Source organism: Arvicola amphibius, chromosome 17, assembly GCF_903992535.2.
Source record: "Arvicola amphibius chromosome 17, mArvAmp1.2, whole genome shotgun sequence".
In the NCBI taxonomy this organism is placed as follows: domain Eukaryota; kingdom Metazoa; phylum Chordata; class Mammalia; order Rodentia; family Cricetidae; genus Arvicola; species Arvicola amphibius.
Genome location: NC_052063.2, coordinates 15,469,768 through 15,496,981, shown reverse-complemented (window position 1 = coordinate 15,496,981; position 27,214 = coordinate 15,469,768). Strand labels below are relative to the sequence as shown.

At 40.6% G+C, this 27,214-nt stretch overlaps 2 protein-coding genes across 2 annotated transcripts in view; one reads left to right on the top strand and one right to left on the bottom strand.

Annotated features, from left to right (window-relative positions):
* Window positions 1-78: 78 nt before the first annotated feature.
* Window positions 79-18,067, top strand: C17H12orf29 (chromosome 17 C12orf29 homolog). Its single transcript, XM_038314721.1, has 7 exons — window positions 79-262; window positions 4,308-4,425; window positions 11,168-11,263; window positions 12,053-12,169; window positions 12,917-13,114; window positions 14,894-15,063; window positions 16,579-18,067. Exons 1-7 carry the CDS (start codon window positions 173-175, stop codon window positions 16,765-16,767), a joined length of 978 nt encoding a protein of 325 aa, XP_038170649.1. The 5' UTR covers window positions 79-172; the 3' UTR covers window positions 16,768-18,067.
* The window catches only part of Cep290 (centrosomal protein 290), an 80,631-nt gene continuing 68,504 nt past the window's right edge, over window positions 15,088-27,214 (bottom strand). Inside the window, 6 exon segments of the mRNA XM_038314723.1 lie at window positions 15,088-17,483; window positions 18,274-18,353; window positions 21,351-21,445; window positions 22,207-22,280; window positions 23,279-23,420; window positions 26,218-26,390. Coding sequence (XP_038170651.1) covers window positions 17,256-17,483; window positions 18,274-18,353; window positions 21,351-21,445; window positions 22,207-22,280; window positions 23,279-23,420; window positions 26,218-26,390 — 792 coding nt within the window. The 3' untranslated portion in view covers window positions 15,088-17,255.

Here is a 27,214-nt window from a genome sequence, read left to right as displayed (position 1 = left end):
ATGCGCCGCGAATAGGCGGTCGCTTCCGGGCATACGTCCCCGCCCCTCTTCGGGGTGGTCCTTCGGCGGCGCTGAAGGATCACCCTGGCAGGACAGGGTACTGTTTTCAGGCTGCCTGTTGCAGGGCTTCCTCCGGCCGGGATCTAGCGTCCTGGAGACACGGCGTGGCGCCATGAGCCGCCTAGGCTCGGTGCAGCGGAAGATGCCGTGCGTGTTTGTGACGGAGGTGAAAGCCGAGCCCTCGGCCAAGCGGGAGCATCAGGTACCCGGCGACTTGGGCTGCTGGGCGGCATCTCCAACGCTGCGCGGCGGCCCGGGTGCCCTGCAGGTTCTACAGGGGAGGTTTGGGTGAAGTACACCTTGAGCTCTGGCTTCTTGAACCTTCTTCGTTGTGAGGAGTGTGGGAGAGAGTCTCTCTCTCTCTCTCTCTCTCTCTCTCTCTCTCTCTCTCTCTCTCTCTCTCTCTCTCTCTCTCTCTCTCTCTCTCTCTCTCTCTCTCTCTTTTTATTTTCCCCTCCCAGATCAAGTGATTCAAACTTGCTCTGGCAGGTTTGAAAACCTACATGGCAATTAATGTCTTTCTTCCCACGCCAGCACCGTTGAGGGGAAAACCTGAGTAGTGAGTGAGCTATCAGGGTCGTCTAACTTGGAACGACTGTCGATCAACAGTCTGATGAGAAGGCATTGTTTACCTGTTGTGTCCTAGAAACCCGTGACAGTGTTGACAGCTAGCCTGACTAGGTCGCTAAAGTCAGTCCGCGTGTCATTTCTTGCTTAATTCTAACTCTGAGTGCCCGTCCTAAGGTTTTCTAGTCTTCTTCTGTGTTTTACAGAGTGAGCCTTGCGTGGACGTGAGTTAATATATAGTTTTTTTTTTTTTTTATCAACGTGACTTTTTGATGTGTAGCAAAATTCTTAACTTTTCATCTCAGACACAATCAGCGTGTGCATTTGAAATCAATCCTACTCTTTTTCACCATTACCACTCTAGGATTGGCCTTCTGGCCTTTTTGTTGTTCTTGTGGGTTGTTTATTTTAGTTAGCATAAAAAGTAAGAGCTTTCTTTTTGACTTTTTCTTTCTTTTTTTTCTTCTTTTTTTGTTTTTTGTTTTTGTTTTTGTTTTCGAGACAAGGTTTCTCTGTAACTTTGGAACCTGTCCTCCTCTCCTGGAACTAGCTCTTGTAGACCAGGCTGGTCTCGAACTCACAGAGGCACCTGCCTCTGCCTCCCGATGCTGGGATTAAAGGCGTGCGCCACCACTGCCCAACTCCTTTTAGCATTTTCATCCATAATTTGTGTTGTCCCCTCTCCACGTCAGCAGGCTGCACATCTCCCCCAAGTCTCCAGTTTGCACCCCCTTGCACACACCATTACCCTTTTCGTTTTTGTGCTCTGTAATTCCCCCTCTTTTAGAGCTTCATTTTTCCTCCCTCGGGCACATTTCTTGTCTTTTACATTAAATGACGGTTAACAAGATGCCCTGTTATCTTTTAGTCCCTGCTGCTAGGAACTGACACATGAATTAACATTTGTCAAATTTTAGTTCGAAGGACTCTGAGAGTCTTTGTGCCAGTTTTCTGTCAACCTTGATGTTTTCTTACCTTTTCCTAATATCTGATCTTTCCATATTCCTTTCTACTGAATTGTTATTACACTTAAAATATCATAATGTTGTTTACGGTATTACATAATAAGTTGTACTTGCTGCCAGAATGATCTCCACTATATTTTCTAGTAAAGCTCCAAGATTAGTATTCAGTATCTGTATTGCTGGCTATTTAGAACAAAAATCATAATAAATCCAAGAACTGCAAAACACTCATCCTTGATGATTCATTTTAATCATGATTCTCAGCTTTGAATATTGTGGGTAGGGCATAATTTTAAAAATACTTTATACTAGGGAAAAAACCCTCTCATTTCTTTATAGTTAAAACTGTCTGGTTACAGCATAGTGTCCAAGTAATTATCCAAAGTCTCTTATTAATTAGGCCCAGTCTGTTTTAAAATCTCAGTGTGGAGTGCTTGCTTTTGCAACATCTTTCATCTTGTAAACAGATTAAGCATGAATGCTTTTCCCAGGCTAACCACTCTGCTGGAATTACCTTCAGTGTTTTTCAGTAGATCTTAATAAAACTTGATTAAGTTACTCATCCCTTGATTAACTGTATCCAGAAATTGCACACCAATCAATCCGCAATTGCCTGTTTATGTACACAAATGTTCCTCGCTTTTGCCGTAGTTTGGTCACAGGTGGAGGAGTAAATAGCAAACAGTAGTAGAGACAGGATCCCTATGGAAGGAACATTTTACAGTCATTAACAACTCCCAGGGCGCAGTCACCCTCCTTGCAATTTTATAAATTTAAAAGTGCACACACACATATACAGCTACAGGCATGCGTGCACACGCACGCGCGCACGCACATCTGCTGTCGCTAGCATTTTGCTACAGTGGCTTAGAATCATATCTCCTGGTCCCATTATCACACACCAATGACAAGTCGATCCTGAAGTAGTATATCACGGACTGGGAAGGTGGCTGCTACACAGACCCGAGGAGCTCAGTTCCGGTCCCAGCACCCACGTGTCTGTAATCTCCGAGTTGTAGAGGGGACACGGTAGAGCCCTGGAGCTTACCTACTGGAACCACTATGCTCTTAAGTTTAGTGAGAGACTCTGTCTCCAAAGATAAGGTGATAACCTCTGGCTTCCACATGCACTCATATGGGCATGTATTCACACATAGATGTTCACACACACCACACACACATACACATCCATATACCTCACACAGTTCAATGAAATGAGTATAATATTCTAGTACCTAATTTTGTCTGACCACCATTTTTCCTTTGTGCAGTGTTTATTATTATTATTATTATTATTATTATTACCTTATTATATAAAGTGAATGTTATAATTTAAACTATAAAATATTAGCATAAAATTTTCTCAGAAATAAACATTATAGCTAAAAACTTGTCAGGATCTCAGAAGTAGTCTCTCCTTCCATCCCCGATGCTTTATTTTCTTCCTGACAGTAGCAAAGTCAGAAATGAAACTTGTAGACAGCTAATTGTTGATAAAGATGAAAAGAACAAGAAGGGAATCCCTGGCAAAGCAAGCAATCTCGGTGGGAAACAGCAGGCAAGTTATTACTGGTGGTTTTTAACAATGAAACCTGGGCAGGATAGAACTAGAAGACAAAATCGGTGTCAGATGTTGAATAGGTGTTTTGCCAGGAGCAACAATGGGCGTTTCAGTCCCAGGAGACCTGGTCATCTTTGACCACTTAGGGTAGACTTACCGTAGTAGTTGCTGGAAGTTTCACCATGAGGCAACGGCAGTGGATCTTGGTGTGGCCTGCATACTAGGAAAATGCATTTCATTAAAGAAGCTTCACAAACATAGTTGCATGGGTAGCCACAGAGATTTTTAGATGGGCATCTAAAGTAAGCATGTGGATTTCACCCTTGCAAGTCAGTCTTTTAAAAACTCGAACTAGGAGCCATCTTCATCGTCTCTTTATCGGAAAATGTGAGCCAAGACAGAGGACATCACTAGACTCTCCCCACAACTAAGAACCAAGTGCGATTTGAAAAAGTCAGTTTTGTAAAGATCTCATTGAAGAGTAGACTTAGTCTTGGAGGATTGTGATTGGCGAATCCATGTCTTGACCCACCAGGCACACTCTGGAACGAAGCAAGCATGTTTTACCTGCTCTTCGTTCCAAACGCAGTGGCTGACTTGCATTCTTCAGACACAGGATGCCCTGACTGTGGGCCTTTCCTCTGCATGTCAAATCTGCTCAGATGCTGCCTCCTTAGAGGACTTCCTTGTGCCTTTCCAACATGTTTTCCTCTTTAGTACTCATCCGTGTAATAATGTGATGCATTTTATTTCTGTCATAGCTCTCTAACGTCTGAGTTTCACTAAAGGTGGGTACTTCTCTGTATTTCCAGTGTCAGGTACAATGCTTGTGGTCAGTGCATAGCCATAGGACACCGCTCCTGGTTCCATTGTGGAGGAGAAGCCTGTAGATCACAGTCCGCATGGACAATCGATTTGAATGTGATCACACTACAAAGAGGGAGAGCTGTGGGGCAGGAGGGGAATCTCCTGACTAGAGGCTAAAGCCAAAGGATCCTGAGATCAAGGCCAGCCTGGGCTGCAGAGTGAGACCTAGGAGACAATTGTTTGGAACTAAGGGAATTAGGCACAGTTCATGTGAGCCTGTGTGTGAAGTCAGAGGCTGTATATCTTATGCCAGTTTTTTTTTTTTTTTTTCTCTTTCTTCTTTTAAGCCATTTAAAGTTTTGGCAACCGAAACTCTAAGTGAAAAGGCGTTAGAGGCAGATGTGCACAATGCAATTGCCACAGAAAAGGTGGATGGGTCGTGTTGCTATGTTACTAACCACAAAGGTAAAGTACAACTACCATGTTTACTAAACGTATTATCTTTTTCAGTGCATAAATTCTGTCAGAGACAGACGCCTGAACTTCACCGGGTAAGCCACAGCCTCGTGGCGATACACAGATTAGTAGAGATGGGTTAATTTAAGATATGACTTAGCCAGAAGTACGTTCAAGCTATTGGCCAAACAGTATTGCAAATAATATGGTTTCTGTGTGATTATTTTGGGGCGGAGCAGTCAGGAACAAACAAGCGGCTTCATACAACAGCCTCTTAGCTTCTTTCTGACTATCGGTAACTCATATAACTGTCTCTTTGTGGCTGGTTTACTCTTTTAGTTCAGTATTTTACCAGATTGGATTGTGTCAGATTGCACATATTTTTATAATTGTTTAATATGTACATAGGACATTTTGTTTATCTGTTTAGCCACTGATAAGCATTTGGGTCGCTCCTACCTTCATGCCACCATTGATAATGCGATTAATAATGCATTATCTCTCCTAAAGTACTGCTTCCGGTTTTTGGGGGGGGGGGTTATGAACCTATATAAATGTGGGGTTTCTGGATCATATGTTAATTCTAATTTAGCAAATTTAAATACCCGTCATACATTTTCCATAATGGTCACACAGAAGTTCTAGCTTCCAGATATCCCACTTCTTTCATTTCCCTACTAGGAATATTTATTATTTTTGGTGATAGCTATCCTAACGGATGTTAGTGGAAAGCATTTTATATGTTTACCAGTAAAAAGGACAAAAACTCTACTCAACCAGAAACAATATATTTTTAATCTAGTTCTTTATATTATGTATATGAATAGCTAGTAATAGTATTATAGTGTAATCACCAATTTTATAAACTTCTGTGTTGTGGGAGCTGTTTTACTCTTTTGACTTTTCTGGGAGGCCCTCCACCCAGCTCCCAAATAAATCACACATAGAGGTTTATTCTTACTTATGAATGCCCGGCCTTAGCTTGGCTTGTTTCTTGCCAACTTTTATTAACTTAAATTATCCCAAGTACCATTTGCCTCTGGGCTTTTATCTTTTTCTATTTCTGTATACCTTTCTTCACTTCTTTCTCTGGACCTTGCTATATAACTGGGTGGCTGAGTGGTTGGCCCCTGATGTCCTCTTTTCCTTGTTCTCTTGCTCCTCCTCCTCCTTCATTCTCGGGTCTCTGTAACACCCAATTTTGTGTTACCCCCTCGGTACAGTTTGCGCGCCACTGTACCTTACGCGAGTCGGACAAGGGCCTGGAGATTGAAAGAAAACACAAAGAGACCTGGGTCATTCGAAAGGAGATCAGCCGAATGCCGTTTATTTAGCCTTGGGGAAAATCTTATATACCCCACTCCTGCCCAAGGAATTCCACCCAGGCAGGTGGGAAATTACCATATCTAACTGCTGCACAAGGACTTCCACCTAGGCAGGTGGGAAATTACCATACCAACAATAGAGTCAACAATGCCCTACAACAAATCACCAGGCAGGGCAGAGGGAGCACAGGAACAAACAGGATGCTTAGTCATCTGACCAGAAACTGTCCTCAAGGTGAGCCCCAGGAACAAGGGCAGACCCGGGCCCTACAGGTCCCCCTTTTATATAAATTATGACTAGGCCTGTCTTGGGTGGTATTGGACGTCAGGCAATACCCCTTACCCGTCATGGGAAAGCATCCAGGTCAAAACACATTTTCTGTCTTAGGTTGGGGTAGCCCCCCAAAAACTTTTCCCGTCATTGGCTCACTAGTCACCCATCACTGAGTTCAGCCAGATTTGAGCTGAAAGATTTTCTGGGGCAATTGCTAAGAGGACTTGCCACGTGGCAACATTGACCTGAGTTTGCCTTTGACTCTGGCACCATGAAACCATAAAGATGATGCTCCAGTGCATATAAGCATTCCTTAGGAGACTGTGCCGCTTAATAAGTCTGCCCAAATTGGAGTCCTTTAAGTACGGACTCAGCATTGGTGAAAGGAACCCTGGTATAGTAAATTAGAATAATTTCAAGAGCCAATTAGTAAATTGTATATTCCAGGGTCCACGAAAAACAGCAATAAGCCTTTACTGTAACCTAGCAGTGGACTTTAACCACAACCAATAGCAAAATTAACTGCAATATTTATTTGTAAATTAGCTCAATTTGAATGGCCAAGGCATTTGCAACCTGCCCTGGGAGGGTATCCATTGTGCAAGCAGAAGCAACTGACTGACTAATGGAAAATCCAGCAGCTCTAGCTGCTCTGGCAGCCACAGCAATGGCTGCATTATCATGGGATGGGTAGATAGGTCCTTAGCACTCGGACCACCACAGCTAGCTCCTCAGGATCCCAGCAACTCTTCAGTTGACAAGCCAGTATCTACTTGATCTCTTGGCTCTGTCCTGTCTTTAGGCTTCTGGATGGGAAAATCCACAGCACGCACCAGACGCTCAGGTACCCATATTGGATTGTCAGCATCCTGTGGGAAAACACAAACAGCCCCTCTTCCCCACACCAGTACAGGATCTGGACCATACCAGATGCCATCTGCTAGATTCTTCCATTTAACATGAGGCATCCCAGAAGAATCTGGCCGCCAGTGCCGGTCAGCAGCGGTATGAGATTGAGCATCAACAGTCAAAAAATTTAAAATGTATAAAATAAAAGACAAATGGTCTCTGGGGATGGAACCATATTCCCCCTTTGTTTTATGTAAATAGGCTTTGAGCGTACGATGCGCTGGTTTTATTATAGCTTGTCCTTGAGGATTATAAGGTATTCCCATTTTATGGGAAATGAAAAAGTCAGAACAAAATTTGGTAAAGCCAGAGCTGGTGTAGGCTGGCCCATTATCAGTTTTTACAGTTTTTGGAACTCCCATGTAGGCAAAGGCCTGGAGACAGTGACTTTTAACATCACGTAATTTTTCTCCTGTATGAGCTGAGGCAAAAATAAGATGAGAATATGTATCCATGGTTACGTGAACATATTTCAAACGCCCCAAAGAAGGAACATGGGTAACATCCATTTGCCATAAATGATTAGGAGCAAGCCCATGAGGATTAACTCCCAAATGGGGAACAGTTAAAAGTTCTATACACAGAGAACATTTTTAAACAATGTCAGTGGCTTGCTCTTGAGATATCTTAAAATGAAATCTTAACGACCCATCATTGAGATGAAAATGATTATGAGCTTTTTCCGCGGCTTCATAAGATTCCAGACTAACCGCACAAATTTGGCGGGTAAGCTGATCAGCCAATGCATTCCCCTAGCTCAAGGGACCGGGGAGGTCAGTATGAGCCTGTAAATGCCCTTCGTAAATGGGAACAGACCGGGCCCAAAGCAAAGTTTGAATAGCCAATAACTGCGTCTGGACTCGAGATACAGAGGCAATATAAGCTGCAGTTTCCAAAGGTGCAAGAATTTTGCTTATATACTGACTATCAGTAAAAAGGTTAATGGAATATCAGCATATTTTTCTAATGCCATTTGTACAGCGATCAATTCAGCCACCTGAGCAGATTTAGTATCAACAGGCTGAATATCAAAATCAGGAGGGGAGGCTACCATAGCTCTCCCTGTGGAAGATCCATCAGTAAACACATTCCGAGCCCCTGCCAGAGGCTGCAAAGAAATAACTTTAGGGAAACATACCGGATGATTTTTGAAAAAGGTGACCAACTATCAGAAGGATAATGATTAGCAAACTTGTAGGGATTAGTGCATAAAAACAAGGTCCAATCTTTAGCAAAATTTTGTAACCAAGTTATTTTTGCCTGGGTATAAGGCGAAATAACCTTATCAGGTAACATAACAAAGGTTTGCAAATTAGGTTTATGTCCTTTCTGAATAACACGTAGCACAGCTGATGGCTATGAGATAATTTTTACAGGTGACACGTGTTCATGTACCCATAGGATGGGTCCTCGCTGCCAAAAAACTCCATTAGGACTATGCTGAGAGGGAAAAATTATCAATAGCAATGGCTGACTATAGTCAATATAATGAGTATGAGCAGAGGCAAGCTTTTTCTCAATTAAAGTAATACATTTTTTTGCCTGAGGTGTCAATTTACGAAAGGAGGTTGGGTCTGGATTTTCCTGTAGAATGTCCATAATTATTTACTGCTCTAAGATCTTACAGCAACCTCCATTTATTAGACTTTTTCTTAATAACAAAGATAAGAGTATTTCAAGGAGAAGTGGATGTCACTATGCATCCTGCTTCTAGCTGTTCTAGGAACTCACTCTGTAGACCAGGCTGGTCTTAAATTCATAGAGTTCCATTGGTCTCTGCCTCTAGTTGCTGGGTCTAGTTGCTGGGATTAAAGGCTCGTGCCATTACACCTGGCTTTTTTCCTGGGCTGATTAACCATACCTTTACCAGCAGGGCAGTTCCTTTTGTTGTGTCCTGACCTTCCATATTGAAAACAATTCCTTAACCTGGCTTCAGCTTGACCTTCCTTAAGGGCAGAAACAATTACCCTACCCATCACTTGAGTGCCATAAATGTCCCTGCATAACCAGATAAAGACATTTAAATTTCCATTTCTATGGGGGTGTAAAACCTCTTGACAAAAATCATAAGACAAGGACCATATGTAATCTGTGCTGCTAAACCAGCATACTGTCCTTTACCAGTTAACTTGTCAAGGTTATGCTGGGGGAAACCCGCCTCGGCATTTTTTTGTGCTGTCTTTTTGTAATTTTTTTGCATTTTACCTCTCCATAACAAATAATCTCCCCCTGAAAGACAAGCCCTGCAAAAGCTGCATCCAGTCATTGGGTATAAGGTTGAGTTTTGCAAAGGATTCCAAAAAAGCTATAGTGAAAGGAGCATGAGCTCCATAGTCCATACCTGCTTTTTTTAACTGCTCAAGAAATGTATTTTGTGGCGGAGGTCTCATGGAGACATCTCTATTTGTTTTTTTTTTTTTTAATTTTTTTTTTATCAGTGTGATTTTTTTTTTAAATTTTTTTTCCTGTTTTATATCCCTTCTAATACTCTTAACTTCCTGTTCCTCAAAACTCTTAATAGAACTCATAGATTTTACCTCCTGAATCTCCTCAAGGGTTTTGTTCAAATTCTCTAATTGCTCTTTTACTTTAACATCATCACTGAGAAGAGCATCTCTGACTAAGCGCCATAGCGAAAATATTGCTAAGGGGAATTCTTCTGGCCCTCGCTCATTTAGAGCATTTTGAAGGTCAGCCTTTACCTGCTCCCAATCAGTAATATTAAAACCCCCTGCATGTAGAAACCAGGGACTAAACTCTAAAACCGTCTTAACGATCTCTTGTGCTGTCTCAACTTTAATACCGGTGCCTTGTTTTTCCAAAAGACTTAACAACTGGCCTGTTAACCGGCCCCTTAACACTGGAACAGAATTACTTGCACCCATAACCAATACACCCTCACCATTTAATTTCTTACTTGCTGGCCAGACTTCCGAGGGCGACCTCTCAGGAATCCCTACTTCCCGATCTCACAGATGGGTCTCCGACTGTAGTTGATGATGATCCCAGCGGGGCCTCCAATTGTAACACCCAATTTTGTGTTACCCCCTCGGTACAGTTTGCGCGCCACTGTACCTTACGCGAGTCGGACAAGGGCCTGGAGATTGAAAGAACACACAAAGAGACCTGGGTCATTCGAAAGGATATCAGCCGAATGCCGTTTATTTAGCCTTGGGGAAAATCTTATATACCCCCACTCCTGCCCAAGGAATTCCACCCAGGCAGGTGGGAAATTACCATATCTAACTGCTGCACAAGGACTTCCCCCTAGTCAGGTGGGAAATTACCATACCAACAATAGAGTCAACAATGCTCTACAACAAATCACCAGGCGGGGCAGAGGGAGCACAGGAACAAACAGGATGCTTAGTCATCTGACCAGAAACTGTCCTCAAGATGAGCCCCAGGAACAAGGGCAGACCCGGGCCCTACAGGTCTCCTGTTATTTATACTCTGTGTCATCTAACTCTGCCTGTCCTTACTCCTGAAAATAATATTTCCCACTGCTTCTGATTTATACATTTGAGTAAGATTTATCAGGCTCGTATATTAAAAAACTCCAGTGTGTATCATTAGAGAGCTAGAGATTTTACAGTTCAAGGATGCTCACAGGACCAAAGATGACAAACAGATAAACACATAATAAAATAAGGATTTCAGAAGTTAAGACCCTCACAGTGCAGCAGGTATGGAAATACCAGAGAAAAAACCTGTATTTTTGTCATGCTTTATTTTATAGCCACAGCCCGACTGATGTGTGTCAGGATCTCAGGGTGGAGTCTTAGTTGGAGAGTTTCCAGCTGTGGCTTGCTAAGAAAGCAGTGGCAATAGTAAGCTAACTCAGGGCCCTGAGACTGCTCACACCCAGGAGTAAGCAACCCTCACCCTCAGTGTATCTAGTGACCAGATAGTTCGGCTTTATTCCATGTCTGCCAGAATTAACCCCACATCACAGTGTCATGTTCAGGAAGGTGGAACACAGCCACCTGCTTCTGCTCTCATGTGGAGAATTTAGGAAGAGACCATGGAACATTCTGATAAAAAGACCATGCATCTTTCTCACATTTAACAAAGTACATCCTCACATGCTGCGATGAGGACTCAATGCTGAGCGTCATGTGTTTCCTTGTTCTCTGAGGTGTTTTCTTACAGAGCAGGCTACTGTTTATTGATTTTTGTTTTCCTCTCTGAAATGTCTTGCAAGATGAATTTTGTTTCCTCTTGACTTTGCCTGTGTTTTTAGGTCAGCCATACCTCTGGGCTCGACTAGATAGAAAACCTAACAAGCAAGCTGAGAAAAAATTTAAAAAATTGCTACGTTCAAAAGAAAACTCAAAAGGTTAGTGAGTTTTTCTTCAAACTTTTCAGATTTAAAGAGTTGAAATTTGTGAAATTATTGCTATGGTTCTTCTGTGTATATATATCTTGGGGAAAATAAATATACAGATATTTACACACACACATATGTATAGTATTCATCTTTAGGGCTAAATCAGTGGCAGAGTACCCAGACATGCACACACATGCATACACACGTGTGCACACACACAAATACTGAATACTATTTTCCCACCCTTTCTGTAACTTCTTTCTAGTATCAGTCTATACTGTTTAAACATACAGTGTTGTAATAAGATAGATGTTTATTTGGTTAGCATGAGAAAAATAATTAGATATTAAAGGATAATTAATATTGCATTGATGACTATATTATACATATACTCATATACATGTAACATATATACACATATATAAAGTACAGCATAGGGAGTACATATTAAAACTCGTAAGTCTGACTCAGGAGGTAGAGGCAGGTGGATCTCAAAGAGTTCGAGGCCAACCTGGTCTACAGAGTCAATTCCAGGACAGCCAAGGTTATCACACAGAGAAACCCTATCTCGAAACAACCCCAAAATAAAAAAATTGAACACTCACAAATCCTTACCGATTGTTGGCTATCTTAGACTGTAATGTGCATAAGTGTTAATGTACTGAAAGCTGAAAATGGAGCGTTAGGCCCCTAATTTGGCATGTAGTCCCGTGGCAGTGACATCTGTCAGTGGTGTAGTGTTTTCTGCTTCCATTTTGCGCCTGTCCTCTGTCTGATGCCTTAACTGACTCTTTGCAGTGCCTCTGTGGAACACAGAGGAAGACTTCCGGCCTGTCCCAGAGTGCTGGGTACCAGCAAAGGAAGTAGAGCGGCAGAATGGGAAGCCAGTACCCGATGAGAACGGACACATTCCCGGTATCACAGAATCATTTTGTGTTTAGTATAAGAAACAAGCAAAAAGGGTCTAATCAGAAAATTGTCTTAAGCTAGCTTTTCTTTTTTATTTATAATGCGAAATTTCTGAATCGAGTTTATTGAAAAGTCTTAACAGTTTATAAAGACATAGCAAGGAATGATCTTTTGAGTTTGAATCTTTGTCAAGGGTGAGACTATTTTGTAAAGATGTTTGGTCAGAGTGGCTTGTTTCTTTCATATGCAGCAAAGCACATTGAGGGAGCTTAGTCTAGCAATAAAAGTAAAAGCAGCAACAGCAAATAGGGAATTGATAAATTGCTCAGCCGGATTGGAACGATATAAATGTGGAGCACCACTGACACTGTGGGATGATACAGAGAACTTGCTTTATTAAGTGAAAAAAATGACAATATCAGGCAGGAGGGTGGGTAGGCAGTTAGAAAAGATACTAAAATAAAATTTAAAAGAGTTTTAAATTTAAAAGAGTGTAGTGCTCAGTTGCTCCTGAACCAAGATGATTTTTCTGAAGAATGTGTTTAGTTCATGGTAATACCCCAACAGAATAAGCAAGTGAACCCTTATGATTACAAGGAAAACAGTAAAACTGTTAACTTTCCCACCGATTTTAAGTGTCTGTATGATAGGGAATGTAGAAAATAAGAAATATTTATAATCAATAACCAAACAAATGCCTGTGTCTTTTAATAGAATCGATGTGGTAGCACTGACTTCTCTTTTAAATATCAGGCTGGGTACCAGTGGACAAGAACAGCAAGCAGTATTGCTGGCATTCTTCTGTGGTGAATTATGAGTTGGGAATTGCCCTGGTCCTACGGCACAATCCTGAGGAGCCTGGACTTTTGGAAATTAGTGCCGTGCCCCTGTCAGAACTTTTAGAGCAAACCCTGGAGCTGATAGGAACGAATATCAATGGAAACCCATATGGTGAGTGGGGATGTTTTCCAAAGAGAACTTCCTGTGGTCAACCTGAGACACATACTGAAGCCGCAGTGAATGCATTCACATCCAGTTCCTAGGAGCACATCCTCTTCTTATATTAAAGAGAAATCTTATCATCATCCAAATCTTATGTTCAAGAGAAAATGTATGTATGGCTAATCATTGTGACTTATTAATGTGACAGGTTGTCTTTATCCAATTATCCTTCCCCATGGCAGCGCTAACAACTGTGCATGAAAAGTAATTACTGAGATGTAGCTTTTCATGGCTTTATAAGTTTAGGGGAGTTAGCTGGGTGAAATGCGCTGTTCCGTTAGGTCATCACTTTAGCATTAGTCAACACAGGCAAGGGTAAGAATTGGCAACAGATTCTGAATAAAGAATAAATGAACGGTAATGAATTGAGTAAATCAGTGGTATGCTGGAGTACAGAATTGAAAGGAGAATCATAAAATAGAAGACTCTAAAGCTATAATAATTCTAGAGATCAAAAGCTGATTGAAGGTGTAGGGAGGCGGCCCAGTCCATAAAGTTCGGATCCCCAACACCCATGTTAAAAGCTGGGCAGCAGTGGTGCATGCCAGTCCAAGAGCCAGAGAGGCACAGATAAGAGGCTATCTGGGCCTTGCAGACAATGTAGCCTAATCATTGACCTTTAGGAGACATGCCCTTTTTCAAAATATAAGGTGGGAAGCAATTGAACAAATACTCAGTGTTGACCTCCTGTCTCCACAATGCAGTTGCACGAACACGCACACACCTGTATTCCACAGAAACATGTATTCAAGCATACACATGTGGGTGTTTGACTCTTTTGGTTTTTGGCGGAGGGCCCACCACCCAGTTCCCAAATATCACACGGAGACTTATTCTTACTTATGCTCTGCCTTAGCTTGGCTTGTTGCTTGCGCTTTTCTTAGATTATCCTGACTACGTTTTGCCTGTAAGCTTTTGTCTTTCTCTATTTCTGTACACCTTTCTTTACTTCTTTCTCCATGGCTGCTGGGTGGCTGGCCTCTAATAATGGCCTCCTCTCCTTGTTCCCTTATTGCTCCTCCTTCTCCCCAGATTTTTCCTTCTATTTATTCTCTCTGCCTGCCAGCGCCACCTATCCTTGCTCCTGCCTTGGTATTGGCCATTCATCTCTTTATTAAGACTGTTAGGTGTTTTTGACAGGCACAGTAAACAGTTTCAGAATTAAACAAATGCAGTGTAAACACAAATTACACATCTGAAAATAATATTCCCCAACATATACACCCAAATTTAAGTAGGTTGATTGATGGGTATTAAGCTTACATACAGGATCAAAGATGATGTTAGGTAAACACTAACAGCAGAATGTAGCTAATGATATAGCACATGCTAGCATTTCAGCATTTTTTTTTGCTAAAATGTTTGATAGCCAGTATTTTAAGCTTTGTTAACTGTATCTTTTGAAATGGGCTATCAGCAGTACTTACATGAATGGTTAAGGCTACATTCCATTGCAATCACTTATATAATAGGTGTCTGTCTGGACTTGGCCTGCAGGTTAGTGTGCCAACTCCCATTGTAGTGAGTACACGAAAGTAAATTAGTGTCACACTTGAGTGAGAACAGGATGTAATGCACTTGGGATTATTCTCTACAGAAAATCAAATAACCTTTTTGTTAACATAGCTCCTAAATGTTTAGACATTTATACATTTGGGGAGGTACCTTTTCTCTTTCTGAAAAGAACGTGCCTGGAAGAAATGGCTGATGGGAAATGTTGCCATTTAGGGCTAGGAAGCAAGAGATGTCCGCTGCACTTTCTCGTCCCACATGGAGCCTTCCGGGTAGAAAACCTGCCGACCCTGAAACACAACGACTTGCTGTCCTGGTTTGAAGACTGCAGCGAGGGTAAAATCGAAGGGATTGTGTGGCACTGCGGGGATGGCTGTTTAATTAAGGTAACGACAAAGACACGACACTCCGACTCTGGATAGACTTTATCCGTTCTGGCCTGCAGTTAGTATAATTCCCTATAATTCTTATGGGCTAAAACAGAACTGAGTTGATGGGAAGGGGCAGACAGCACTGTGTACAGTGGTGGCGTTCGGCCGGGCACTGGCTGTCCAGGATATGCTTTGGAGTTACAGTGATAATGCATTCCCCTCCTGGGGCTCCTGTGACCCACTGTGTTCTCCGAGACATTCGGAGCCGACTTTCACTCAGCACTTCCTGTACTTAGTAGGGAGTTCAGTAAAAACGTGCAATGTAGTAACTTACACAGGATGAACTGTCTTATGCTTTGTGCCCTTTTCCCTGGACTTGTCTGTTTCTCCCTGGTATATGAAATTCATAATGTTCAAAACTGAATCTGTTCTTAGGACTCCTGCTCCCCATATTCACTGAAATTAGAAACCTGGACTCATTATTTTTAAGCCTTCCTCCCATTACTTTATGCCTCTAGTGTTCAGTTCTTGAGAAGTCTAATCTACTGAATCTGTTCTTTACACTCAGCTAGGTGCTCATTGTAATTTAGGCCAAGCGTCCTGCTTGAGTTACTACATTGCCCTCCCTAAAGCATTCATCGTTCATTTCACCCATTGTGCTCATTCTTCACAAATGAACATTATTTCTTCTGCATAATGCTGCTAGGTATGTTGAGCCTTCCCATGGAATGGCCCCTTCTTAACTCCCCCTAACTGCTTTTCATTACCATCTATGAAAACATAATTGTCTGTCTGTCATGTCTGTCATGTGTTGTAGACCCTATGAACAAACACTTGCCACAGATAATGTGCTGAGGATAGACCAAAGAAAGGATTCCTTAGCGGACCTTAGTGAGCTTTGTTGGGGTAACAGGAATCTGGGAAGGAGCTGCTTACAAGGAGCACGGAGGACCCAGAAGAAGGAGGATCAATAAGGATCAATCACGATCAATCACTCAAGTCCTCCCCAGCTTGAGTGCTGACTCACAAAGCAGTGTCCTGGGAACACCCTGAGCATCCTGGGTAGCTGGCTGTCCTGTGGTAGCGCCTCTGCAAACTCACCGAGAGTCTTAAAGAGCCTCCCTCCGGAGGGGACGTTTTCATGTGGAGGAAACAGCTACACAACAGTGTCCTAACCAACTACCACTTACTCCCTTTGGGAATGCTAGACTCTGCCTCACATTTTTCTTTTTTTGCTATATTCACCAACAGACTTATTATATCTATTAAATTTTGGAGGAGCCCCTGATTATGTTCCTGGCATTTTCAGGTACTCGCAGAGTTAACAAAACAATGTTCTGCCTCCAGGAAAATTCATATTCTAATGGTGAAGATAGACAGCACTATGTCAAAAGAACAGCTATGACATTTAATTAAGAATAATATAAGGCAGACCCTTACATTGTACCTGTATTTACAGTACATACAGTACCTGTATTAGCAGTATTTACAGGTAGATTAATATTCTGTTTACACTTCTCCCCCTTACAGGTCCATCGCCATCATCTTGGTCTGTGCTGGCCTCTTCCTGATACTTACATGAACTCCAAACCAGTTATTATTAACATGAACCTAAACAAATATGGTTATGCTTTTGATAAAGAGTGTTTGTTTAGTCAGTTTTCAAAAATAGATAAACAGAAATTTGATAGGCTCAAAGATATAATATTTGATGTATAAAATGTAAATATAGTTGGGATTATTGCAGTTTTCTAATATTGAAGAGTCTGCTATGTTTACAGAAGATAAAATAACTCAAGGTTCTATTTAATTTTGCTAGCTATTTGGCAAAATGTTATAACTTATAAACATTTATGTATCTGTTTATCAAAATCAAAGGATTTGAATATCTTAACATAAAACTATAAAATAATTACATCTGAAACTTCAATTTTAAATGGTAAAATTGTTAAAAGCTTATCTTTATGCTTTTAGAAAATTTAAGACATTATAAAAATAGGAATATCATAGCTCATTGTACATTGGATAGCAATAAATAATTCACATCTTCAAAAATATACTTTTCTACCAAGTTAAAACTAAATATGACTTTAAACAAAAATACAGTATTTTAAGAGGTGAATTCTGTAGTTCAGAGACTCCTTGATTTCCAGCTGAAATTTTTTTAACTTACAAAATAATTTTAAATCTATAGTTAAATGTGGTCTTTAATAAATAGGGAAATTATTAGGACTTTCTCTATCTTCCGTCTGTTCAAAAGTAGCAACAGGACTAGGTAATTCAAATCCAAACTGCTCAGAAAGCTTTTTTAACTTCTCCTCTAACAGAATATTCTTCTTCACTTCTTCCTTATAGTTGTACTTCAGGTCTTCAATTTCTTCAAAGAACGAAGGATCAAAATTCTCCAGTTCTTTTTTCAGCTTTTTAATTTCCTCCTATAAGTCACATAGAGCAATATGTTTTTCATTTTAAATTTAGAAGATTTGATTACAAACATTAAAACCCAAATAATACACACAGTAAAATATAAAGAAAAATATGGTGCAATGGAACCTTGCTAACAAAAGTCTGCAGCGACATCAAGTCTTTCTCTGAACTGCATCAGATTTTCTCAGGCAAGCAAAGGGACTCTGCTCTTCATTACATGGAAGTTAATGTCTTTAGAGTTTTCAGTATTTTCTTTAACTTTCTGGTTTTTTAACTTTTATAAATAATATTTATGATCATGGAACTCCTGGGATTTGTAAAAGTCAAGCAATGAATGTGAAGGGCACATGCGCACCAATTGCTGTTTACACTGCCCAGTGATGAGCCAGGGCTCACTTCCAGGCTCCTGTGCTTCTGGGTCTTAAGGCAGAGCACAGAAAGGTTGTAAGGAAAAGATCTCTGAACATAATTTCAAAAAGTACTTAGAAATACTGTTCTCAGCATGACCCACAAATAATGAAAAAATTCTAAAAAACTGTTAAGAGGTAATTTGTTATGGCTTCAAAATAAACTTATTCTCCATTCCTTTCTATTTGTTTGATTTTTTGTTGTTGCTAGCTGTTGTTTAATAAAAAGTTATCATGAGTCAAAATATATCCTTAGTACTACTAAGATAAGTGTGAAATAAAGCATGAATTTTTAGGCACAGACTTAAAGACAGTGATCATAAAAATTGTTTCCCAAAGCTGTTTTCACAGAACCCTGACCATACTGAAGTTAGATATAAATAATAATTACCATCAAATGTTGCTTGTCTAGGTCTGACTTTCTGAGCTGTGTCTCCAGGTCACTTATCTTTTCCTTTAGTTGATCAGAATCTGCCAAAATAGGAAAATTAGATCCACATTTTTGTTTACTGTGAGTGAGTGACAGACAGAGAATTTGTTTCAGAATAAACAGGAAGTTTATGAAGCCTACAGTCTGGGATCATATGGTCCTATATGGCAGGAGCCCTTCTCAGATATACTTCTATGTTATCACTAGTAAGTAGATAAGGTCATCCACAGCAAGCAAACAGAGGGGTAGCTGCTAGGTATTGGAAAAGTGGGTTATTCCTCTATATGAGAGGCATTTCTATTTTTTTAAAAAAGAAATTCCTATTTTTGAGAGAAAAATCCTACAACCAGTAAAATTTGTTACGTATAAAATATACAGGCAAAGGACTAAAATAGTAAGCCAGCCATTTGTGCTCTCCCTCTACCCCAAATAGCTTTGGCTATTTCCATGTTGGATTTTTTTACACTATGTGCAAAGTGTCTAAGACAATGTGTGTGGCCCAGATGAAGGAGCGCAGTCCTGATGGCTCAGTAAGAAATCAGCTGTTGACACACAGCACAAAGGTCAAGACACACAGTGTCATGTGGCTCCATACAATCATGGAAGGTGAAAGGTTTTTAAAGTTTGATGAAATAATGAAAATAAGTTTTCATGACAAATATGAAGTATTTCGCAGTGCTTGACATGGTTCCTATAACTCAGAGACAAAGGGCAAACATAAAGTTTCAAATCATTAAAAAAAAACAAAACATTTTTTTCTTGTAAGGCAAAATCCCCCTTCGATTTTCATGTTACATTGATCCTACATATAAAGAAAAGATGTAATATTTGTTTTCTGAGACTGGTGGCCTGTTTTACTGAACAAGGTAATCTGTAGGACCATTTTCTTAAGACTATTTTTATGGATTAATAAAACTCCCATATATGTGCAGCACATTTTGTCAGTGTATCTGTTGATGGGCACATGAGCTGGTCCTCTAGCTAGCTCCCATGTGGAGTGCCCCAGTAAACATGCATATGCACAAGTCTGTTAGTTCATCCAGTCAGCTCCTATGTATTATATACAGACTGGTGGTCAAACAGTGAAGCAAGGAAATATATAGAACATCTTCCAGAGGTTTTGTAAATGTCCTCACCTTTAAATGCTGATTCAGGAATATCCAAACAGGTTCATTTGGAAGCAGGTACTCTCTGAAATATGGCCGGTACCTTTCCTCCCTTCTCTTATGACATAAGCAATGTAAGGGTTTGGGCTTAGAGAAATTAGAGAACTTGCCTAATACCAACAGAATTGACAGGTCTTTGTTCTGTGTCGAGAGCACATCTGCTCCAGATGGATGAATAGTGTTTTTAGTTAGCGAAGCACAGTAGCCCAATGGTTAGGACCCTGGTATGGCAAGGAGTTCTGAACTTTCATTGAATTAGTGTTTAACCTTTTTGTGACACTTGTAATTGTTGTGATCTTGAGGACAGGTTATTAACCATTTATCAAATGTAAAATGAAGACAACAGTATTGATCCTATGGCATTATAAGAATAAAGTAAAAATTTTGTAAAGTCCTTAGCACAGTGCCTCCCACAAATCATACTGCACATTAATACAAAGTAGCATTAGGATTCATTAGTATCTCTGTGAAATAGTTTAAAATTATTCAGATATATCCTGTGGGGCAGAACATGACACCTCCATCAAACTATCACATAATGACATGATTATGTTAGGAAATGCGGTTTTGTTATGTCAGAAACTGGAACTACACCAAAATCCATCCTGGGGTAAACTGCTCACTATCCATTCAATAGCATACTACAGAATTACTAAAACCATGAATGATGTACAGAGCTAAAAAGATCTCTGTAGTAAAAGCAGTAAGAGAAGCTAGACATATAGCATGCCATAAAAAAAAAATACAAAAACTCAATAGACATATAAGGTCTATACTCTAATTGTGAAGCTTTATCCTGTGAACTTGGTACAATTAGCAAATCTCAAACCGCAGTTCCTCGGAATGCAAGTGCATGCAAACACACTCAAACTGTCACCTGAGGTGCTGCAAACAACTCATCCTGATGGATAACATTTTCTTTAGTTCCAAAAGAAAATGTTTAGAAGTTTCAAGCCACCTTTCTGAGGTTGTCCCACTGAAAGTGCCAGAGTGAAGATTCAAACTCCCATCAGGCTGTAGCTGTTCTGAGTGCTTTACCCTAGATCACCTCTGCAGGAAAACTGAAATAATGCCAGACACTACCTAGTTGATCCTGAGTGGGAATATGGGGCTATTATATTTGTCACTGTGCCTGTTTACAAAAGCATTATGAGTTGATTATAAATTATAATCATTATAAACATATTGTGATAGTTACATTTGCAAATATAGATCACCAAGTAATGATCAACTTTATTCTGCATGTGTACACATTTGTTTTGCGTATAACCGTGTAATATAGGGGAATAAATCCTAATTCCAGGACAGGGATCGAAAGGAATAAAAGGAACATTTCGATTTGTAATAGAAAAAAATAGTGCTGTAGTTTTAAAATTAAGACAATTAGTAACATTCAGAAGAAAATGTTCATAGGGATTCAAGGACCTATACTTCGAAATTGGAAACACGGACTGGAGAGAAGGCTCAGAGGTTAAGAGCTCTGGCTGCTCTTCCAGAGGTCAGTTCATTTCCCAGCAACCACATGGTGCACACAACCATCTAATGAGATCTGGTGCCCTCTTCTGGCATGCAGAAATAATAGATGCAGGCAGAACACTGTATACATAATAAATCTTAAAAAAAAAAAAGGAAGACAGAAGCAAAGGACAGCATCAGTTGCTTGGAAATATACTATGATTAAGTTTGTAACCCACAGATGGGTCACAGGAAGAAAGACTTAGGCCATTTAGTATAAGCAATTCAGAGTGTCCCAGCCTGAGAGAGAACAGCTCGAAAGACTCTTATCAGGGATTTGGTACTATAGAAACACACAAAAGGAAAGCCCTAAATCAAAAACTTGGGATAGCCAACAAGTTTTACAAAATACATTACCAGGTGTGCTGCTTCCAGCTCCAGTTTGGTCCTTGTTAACTTCTATCTGATGGATTAATTCAGCCTTTTCTTTATCCAGCTGACTATTGGTTAATCTAGAGTACAATGATAGCATGTTAGAAAAATAAACGGGGGTCACTCTGTAAACTACATAGGCATTTCCTACACAGTGGTATATGGTACTCAATAGCATTTCATCAAGATCACAGCTGACTGTGGTGGTATGTGCGGGAGGACATCCCTAAGAGATGGCAGCAGGGCCATCAAGGAAAACTTTCCAGGCTTCATTGTTTCATTCCCAAACAACACAAAATCTAAGTTTTTCCTAGTCTTAGTCCTGATGTTATTTTCAAAAATTCTTTTCTTACAATGAGAGGCAGCTGAAGAAAGTCCTAGAAGCATAGAATTACTTGTTTCTCTTTCATTAGGATGTGGTTCTGCAATGCTAAAGTTTAATTCTATGCTGCTAGAAAAATTTAAGTTACAATCTGGAAATATCAGTATTGGGTTTCTCCCCTTTTCTTTGTTCAGACAAGAGTGAATATATTAGAAGGATGAAATAATGATCAACTTTGAAAAACCATAATCTTTAGGTATGGCAAATCTGGCTGTATAAAATAATTTTCTAAAAATAAACAGGTGGATAAGGGTGCACGGTGTGAAGCTGATGGCCTGATTTCTGTTCTTGGAAGGAAGAAGCGACTCTTACAAGCTGTCCTTCGTTCACAGGTGGCATGCACACACCGCAGCCCCACCCAGAATGTACATGTGTACACACACACATACAAAGAGAAAAAAAAAGATGTTAAAGACATTTAATATTTAAGTAATCAAATAAACACAATAATGTATGTACCTAAGGCGCTGGAGTTCTCGCATAAGCCCTTCATCTGTCTCCACACCTTCAGGAACATTTTTGAGCATCTCAATCTGTGAGCACAATGAAAAGTTAGTTAGAAGATAAAAGTTCAGCATGGAAATAAGATTTTTTTAAAAACAACTTTTAATTAAGTATAAGATTTGGGTCTTTGGAAGCATGAATTCCCAGTGCTGAGTTCTAGTCTATGCATCCAAGTCATAAAGACTCGAGCAGCGTACTACTGAGGCCCAGGAAGCGAGGACAGCACACAGAAAGCTGGGATCTCGTACAGAGGTGTCTGCCTTTTACGAGGAAGGGAAAGCAGTGGCGCTGCCCTGAGATGGGATGGGACACGGCAGGAGGGGAGAAGAATCTAGGGAAGACAGGGTGACTACTGTGCTGGTCTAGTCCCTGAAGGCCTCCATTTAACACAGACGTTCCGGAGCCACTTATAAGAATAGTGATGAGTGTTCTAGACAGCAAGCAGGTATGAAGAGCTGAAGCAGAAATGAGTTTCGGTTATTCAAAGGTTCCAAAGGGTTAATGCTGGGAACCAGGTTGTAGAAGATTCAGTGTCGGGCCATGTACTGTATCTGTATCTATACGCAGGCTGTGAAAAGAAGTGTCAAATGTTTCATTCAAGGTGAAGGGGATGAAATGCCTACAGTTTGCTCCACACCCTACAGGACTGTTTGACAACCATGTGGAGAACAGACCAGTAGTACAGGAGAGGGCAGAGGATGCAAGTGGAAGCCAGGGCCCAGTCAGGAAACCGCTCAGTCAGTCAGGCCTAAGATGATGGCTTCCACGCGGAGCACTAGCCAGATGTGGGGTGCATTTTGAAAACTACCCCTGCATGATTAATCATGAAGAAGAAGTGGGGAGTAAGAGAATGAAGGCAGTGATGATCTCCTCTGAGCTTGCGTAAGTGGATGGGTTAAGTACCACCCACTGGAGGAGCCTCCTAGGGCGAACGTTATTCAGGAGCTCACTGTTTTCACCTTCAGGTAGTTCAGGGATTGTCTTGACATACATTACACTGTTTTATCATTGAGACACGATTACATGCCTGTTGTTCAAGATCTTCTGTGTGTTTCTTAGCTTTCTGTTCTCTCTCTGTTGCTTCCCGTACAAGCTGTTTAAGGTCAATTATACTTTGATTCTTTTTGGCAATATCACTTTCAAACTCTTTCATCTTGGTCTCATACATTCTAAAAATATAAAGGAAAATTATTATGGGCATTAATATGTAATTTCTCTCACTAATTTAAAAGTCAACTTAAGTCATGGTAAAATATGCAAAACTACATAATACTAATTTTTCTAGTCAAACCTTTGGCTACATATTTAGGAGTAAAAGGTGATGTTAATAAATAAGCACCCTAATTAACATACATGATAATTAAAATAGAAAATTAATGTGATCTTAAAGAGCCTAAGATCTGAGGTAGAGACTGACTTTGACAACTGTAAAGCTTTTAGGTTGACATCCTACTTCAGGCATAAGAAAACATCTAACTCATCAGACTGCTCAATGTTCCCCCACTTCCAGTACCTCCCCTCCCCCTGTTCAGGTAGAAAGAGCCCAAGGGCACCACAGAAAGAACAAGCTGTTCTGAGGCAGGAGTGAGAGGCACAGTGAGCGCTGTGGAATGGACGGAGCAATGCAGAACTATAACACTAAGAAAATGATACATGGCCTAAAAAAATCCAGGCTCAAAAGAAGTCTTCAAAATTTTGTTGATCCATATAGCTTAACAGGCATATACTCACAGGAAAATGATATTTACTGTATTCAAACCTTTCCAGAGGAAATATGTCTTCTAGATAAATTAGCAAAGGGTGGTATTGATTTAGAGAAAGTATCTGACAAGGACAGCATAAGGAATGACAATTATGATTACATAAATTCTTTCAAATAATTCTGGACAGAGCTTACAAATAGATTAGAAGTGTGTGCTTACTTGACTGGACCAAAGATATACCAAACGTTAATGTTAAATACCCTAAGCTCATTCCTCCACTTCATCCATTCCTCTGTTCAAAAGCTACTGTGCTGGTCTGGATGAAAATGACCTCACCTCCACAAATAGCCTCATATGTCTGAATGCTTATTCACCAAAGAGTATATAACTCTGTGAAAGGATTAGAAGGATTAGTAGGCGTGGCCTAGTTGGAGAAAGTGTGTCAGTGGAGGTGGACTTTGAGGTATCAAAAGCCCTTGCCAGGCCCATTCCTTGCTCTGTGTGCTGCCTACAGATCTGGATACAGTTCTTAGTTACTACTCTAGCATTGCAGCCTGCCTGTGTGCCATCATAATAATAAACTAAACCTCTGAAGCTGTAAGCAAGCCCCAGTCAAATGCTTTCTTTTATAAGAATTGTTCTACAGAATAAAACAGTGAGTGACTACGAAAGTCACCTAAGAATAAAGTCTTTCATCATGAGATTACCCCATCTAAATAGCCCATACACTACCCTGGCCCCTCCTAGCAGTCAATATAGGTGCTGAGAACACTCAGCACGTGGAAGGCCAAGATAGAGTTTGAGATGGGCCTTAAACAAGACTGTCTTGAAAACAAGTTAGACTTATGTTTACTGAAGATGTTGCCTATATGAAGTTCTCAGAAAAACTCACAAATGCTTTAACATGAAAAGTCATCATCAATTAAGGTTAAATAGTGCCATCAACCCACAACCGTCTTAAAACTAAAGAGTTTTACATGAAAGTAGGTAAGCATTTTTGTTACCTCATAGAGCCATAGGAACATAAGGGCAGGGTCTACTGTCTCCAGAGTTAAAAACATCTTGACACACAGAAGGGTTATAATTTATGCAATGTCACAGTGAAAAGCCGGTCTTCCTAAGTGATGGAAGCTGGCTCTTTAAGGAAACTAAGTAAGCTGGGCTTTCTAGAAATAGCCTAAAGCACACAGTGTGGCAGCAGCAGATCCTGAGTGAATATTAGTGGAATACGTTAGTCTCAAAATCACTCAATCTATGTGACAACATAAGAAAATAGTGACCCTTAGAAGTCAACTGCTGGCTCAGAGCCCCAGGGGTCCAAGACGACGAGACTGTTCTCCCTTCACCCCATTCCACTTGTCACCCTGGAGTCAGCATTCCCAGTCTGAAGGTGGGAAGTCTCTGGACGCTGGCTGCTCCAGGTAGTTTAGGGCAGGACTTCAGCCGTCTCTCTGAGTGCTCTTGAATATACCGACTTAGCCTTTGCTTTATGTCTTAAAACTGGCTGACAGAAACACATGCGCTATAAGGCCCACTATGGAACAAGCTGTCTCGCTTTTTAGTTGGAGTGACAATGGTGTCATGTTTTCTGTCAAGTCATTCCAAACAGATAGGGCATACTGGCCTCCAAGGACATCACAGGGAATGTGTACGTGCAAGGAACTAGTCAAACATGGTGAAATAAAGTTGGCTTTCACAGCCATAATAGTTAAGCCCTAGGCATAAACCCAATATCTTTATAGAAATTGCTCACAGGAAAGGAGAAAGTGAAGGTCAATAAATACTAACATGCTGCTATATTCATCTACTGGACTCTGAGATAAAGCTGACCAGTATACAACTAAAGCAATGCAGCTCATCCCAGATCAGAACACCACGGACTGGGAGAAAATGGCCTAATCGTTTAGGACATATCTGCGGTAGAAATTCGTGAACAAAACAAGAAGCTGCAGCTGCAGGAACCCATCATCCAGGAGCAGCTGCGCAGCATCAGCCCTAGCCCATGACTGACAGCAGCTTCATGACGCACACCGAGCTCCAGAAAGTTAGCTCAGTTTCAGCTGTGCTTTGCTCTGCAGCCTGCCCATAAAACTACCTAAGGAAGAAACAGAGTTTTGTCATTTCAAGTCAGAAAGACAAGACATTAACACCAAACTGTTCATCAGGAAATAATTGGGTTATTCAGCATACTGTCATCTTTCAAGTCAATGACGCTAGAGTTATTAACTCTTTAAACGTCAGACAAGTCTGAAACTGATCCTACCTCGTAACCACAATTGACTTCCAGCTCTTGCTGTCAGCACCTTCCAGCTGCGGCCCTCTCTTTTCTGCAAACTGTAATCTCTTGGCCATCTCTTCGAGTTGAACTGACATCTTGTCATTGACCAGCTCTAAGCTGTGCTTAGCGATCCGCAGTTTCTCGGAAGCTTCCATTTCCTATCAGTAAAGGCTTGTTGGTATATCATGGAAAAACACAATACTGTTCATACAGATACCAGGCATAGAAAATTATCACTATATGCTGGAAAATATACGACAAGCTGGAGCTACATTGTTTTAAAACTGCAAAAATGTTTTGTTTTCCTCTACAACAGCAGTCTATTCATAATAATTAGTACAAAAGATAAAATAAACAAAGGCAGAGAAACGTATTTACAAGTATTTATTATCTAAGGTATCTAGTGGAAACTTTAAATTCTTCACTTGTTTCTCAGGGGAATGTTCAGAATAATGAGATAGTTAACCTTGTTACACCTTAAAATGAAGCGTGGTTATTAAAAACTCAGAGAGAGAAATTGGGGTTCCATCAGAAGATCCAAAAAGCAAAGCAGCCAGCCACTGATTCTTACTTCTACCTCTGTCCGAAATGGCAATCCTGCTTCCAGGAATCTCAGAATGAGACTGGAGAGCGGTCTCCTCGCGTTTTATAATCCTCTCTAAGGCTGGGAATAAAGGCGTGCACCACTGGGATTAAAGGCATGCACTGCCTGGTTTATTTGGCAACTAGTGTGGCTACTGGGATTAATGGTGCATGTTACCAATGCTTGGTCTGTAAGGCTGACCAGTGGGGCTGTTTTACTCTCTGATCTTCAGGCAAGCTTTATTTATTAAGATAACAAATGAAATGCCACTACATTAAAAGAGGCTTGTTTTGACTCTGTAATACTTAAAGGAGTGCTGGCCATTAACACACATAGTCTGTAAGTGACAGATTATTCCCAGTAGTGACAATTAAGATTCAATATAGCACAGCTCTGACT

What these genes read in the sequence shown, in the direction of transcription:
- C17H12orf29 (XM_038314721.1), top strand. Translation starts at nt 173, where the DNA reads ATGAGCCGCCTAGGCTCGGTGCAGCGGAAGATGCCGTGCGTGTTTGTG. An exon ending in CGGCCAAGCGGGAGCATCAG is followed by an intron (nt 263 to 4,307) that starts GTACCCGGCGAC and finishes TCTTCTTTTAAG; the next exon opens with CCATTTAAAGTTTTGGCAAC. An exon ending in GGGATGGCTGTTTAATTAAG is followed by an intron (nt 15,064 to 16,578) that starts GTAACGACAAAG and finishes TCCCCCTTACAG; the next exon opens with GTCCATCGCCATCATCTTGG.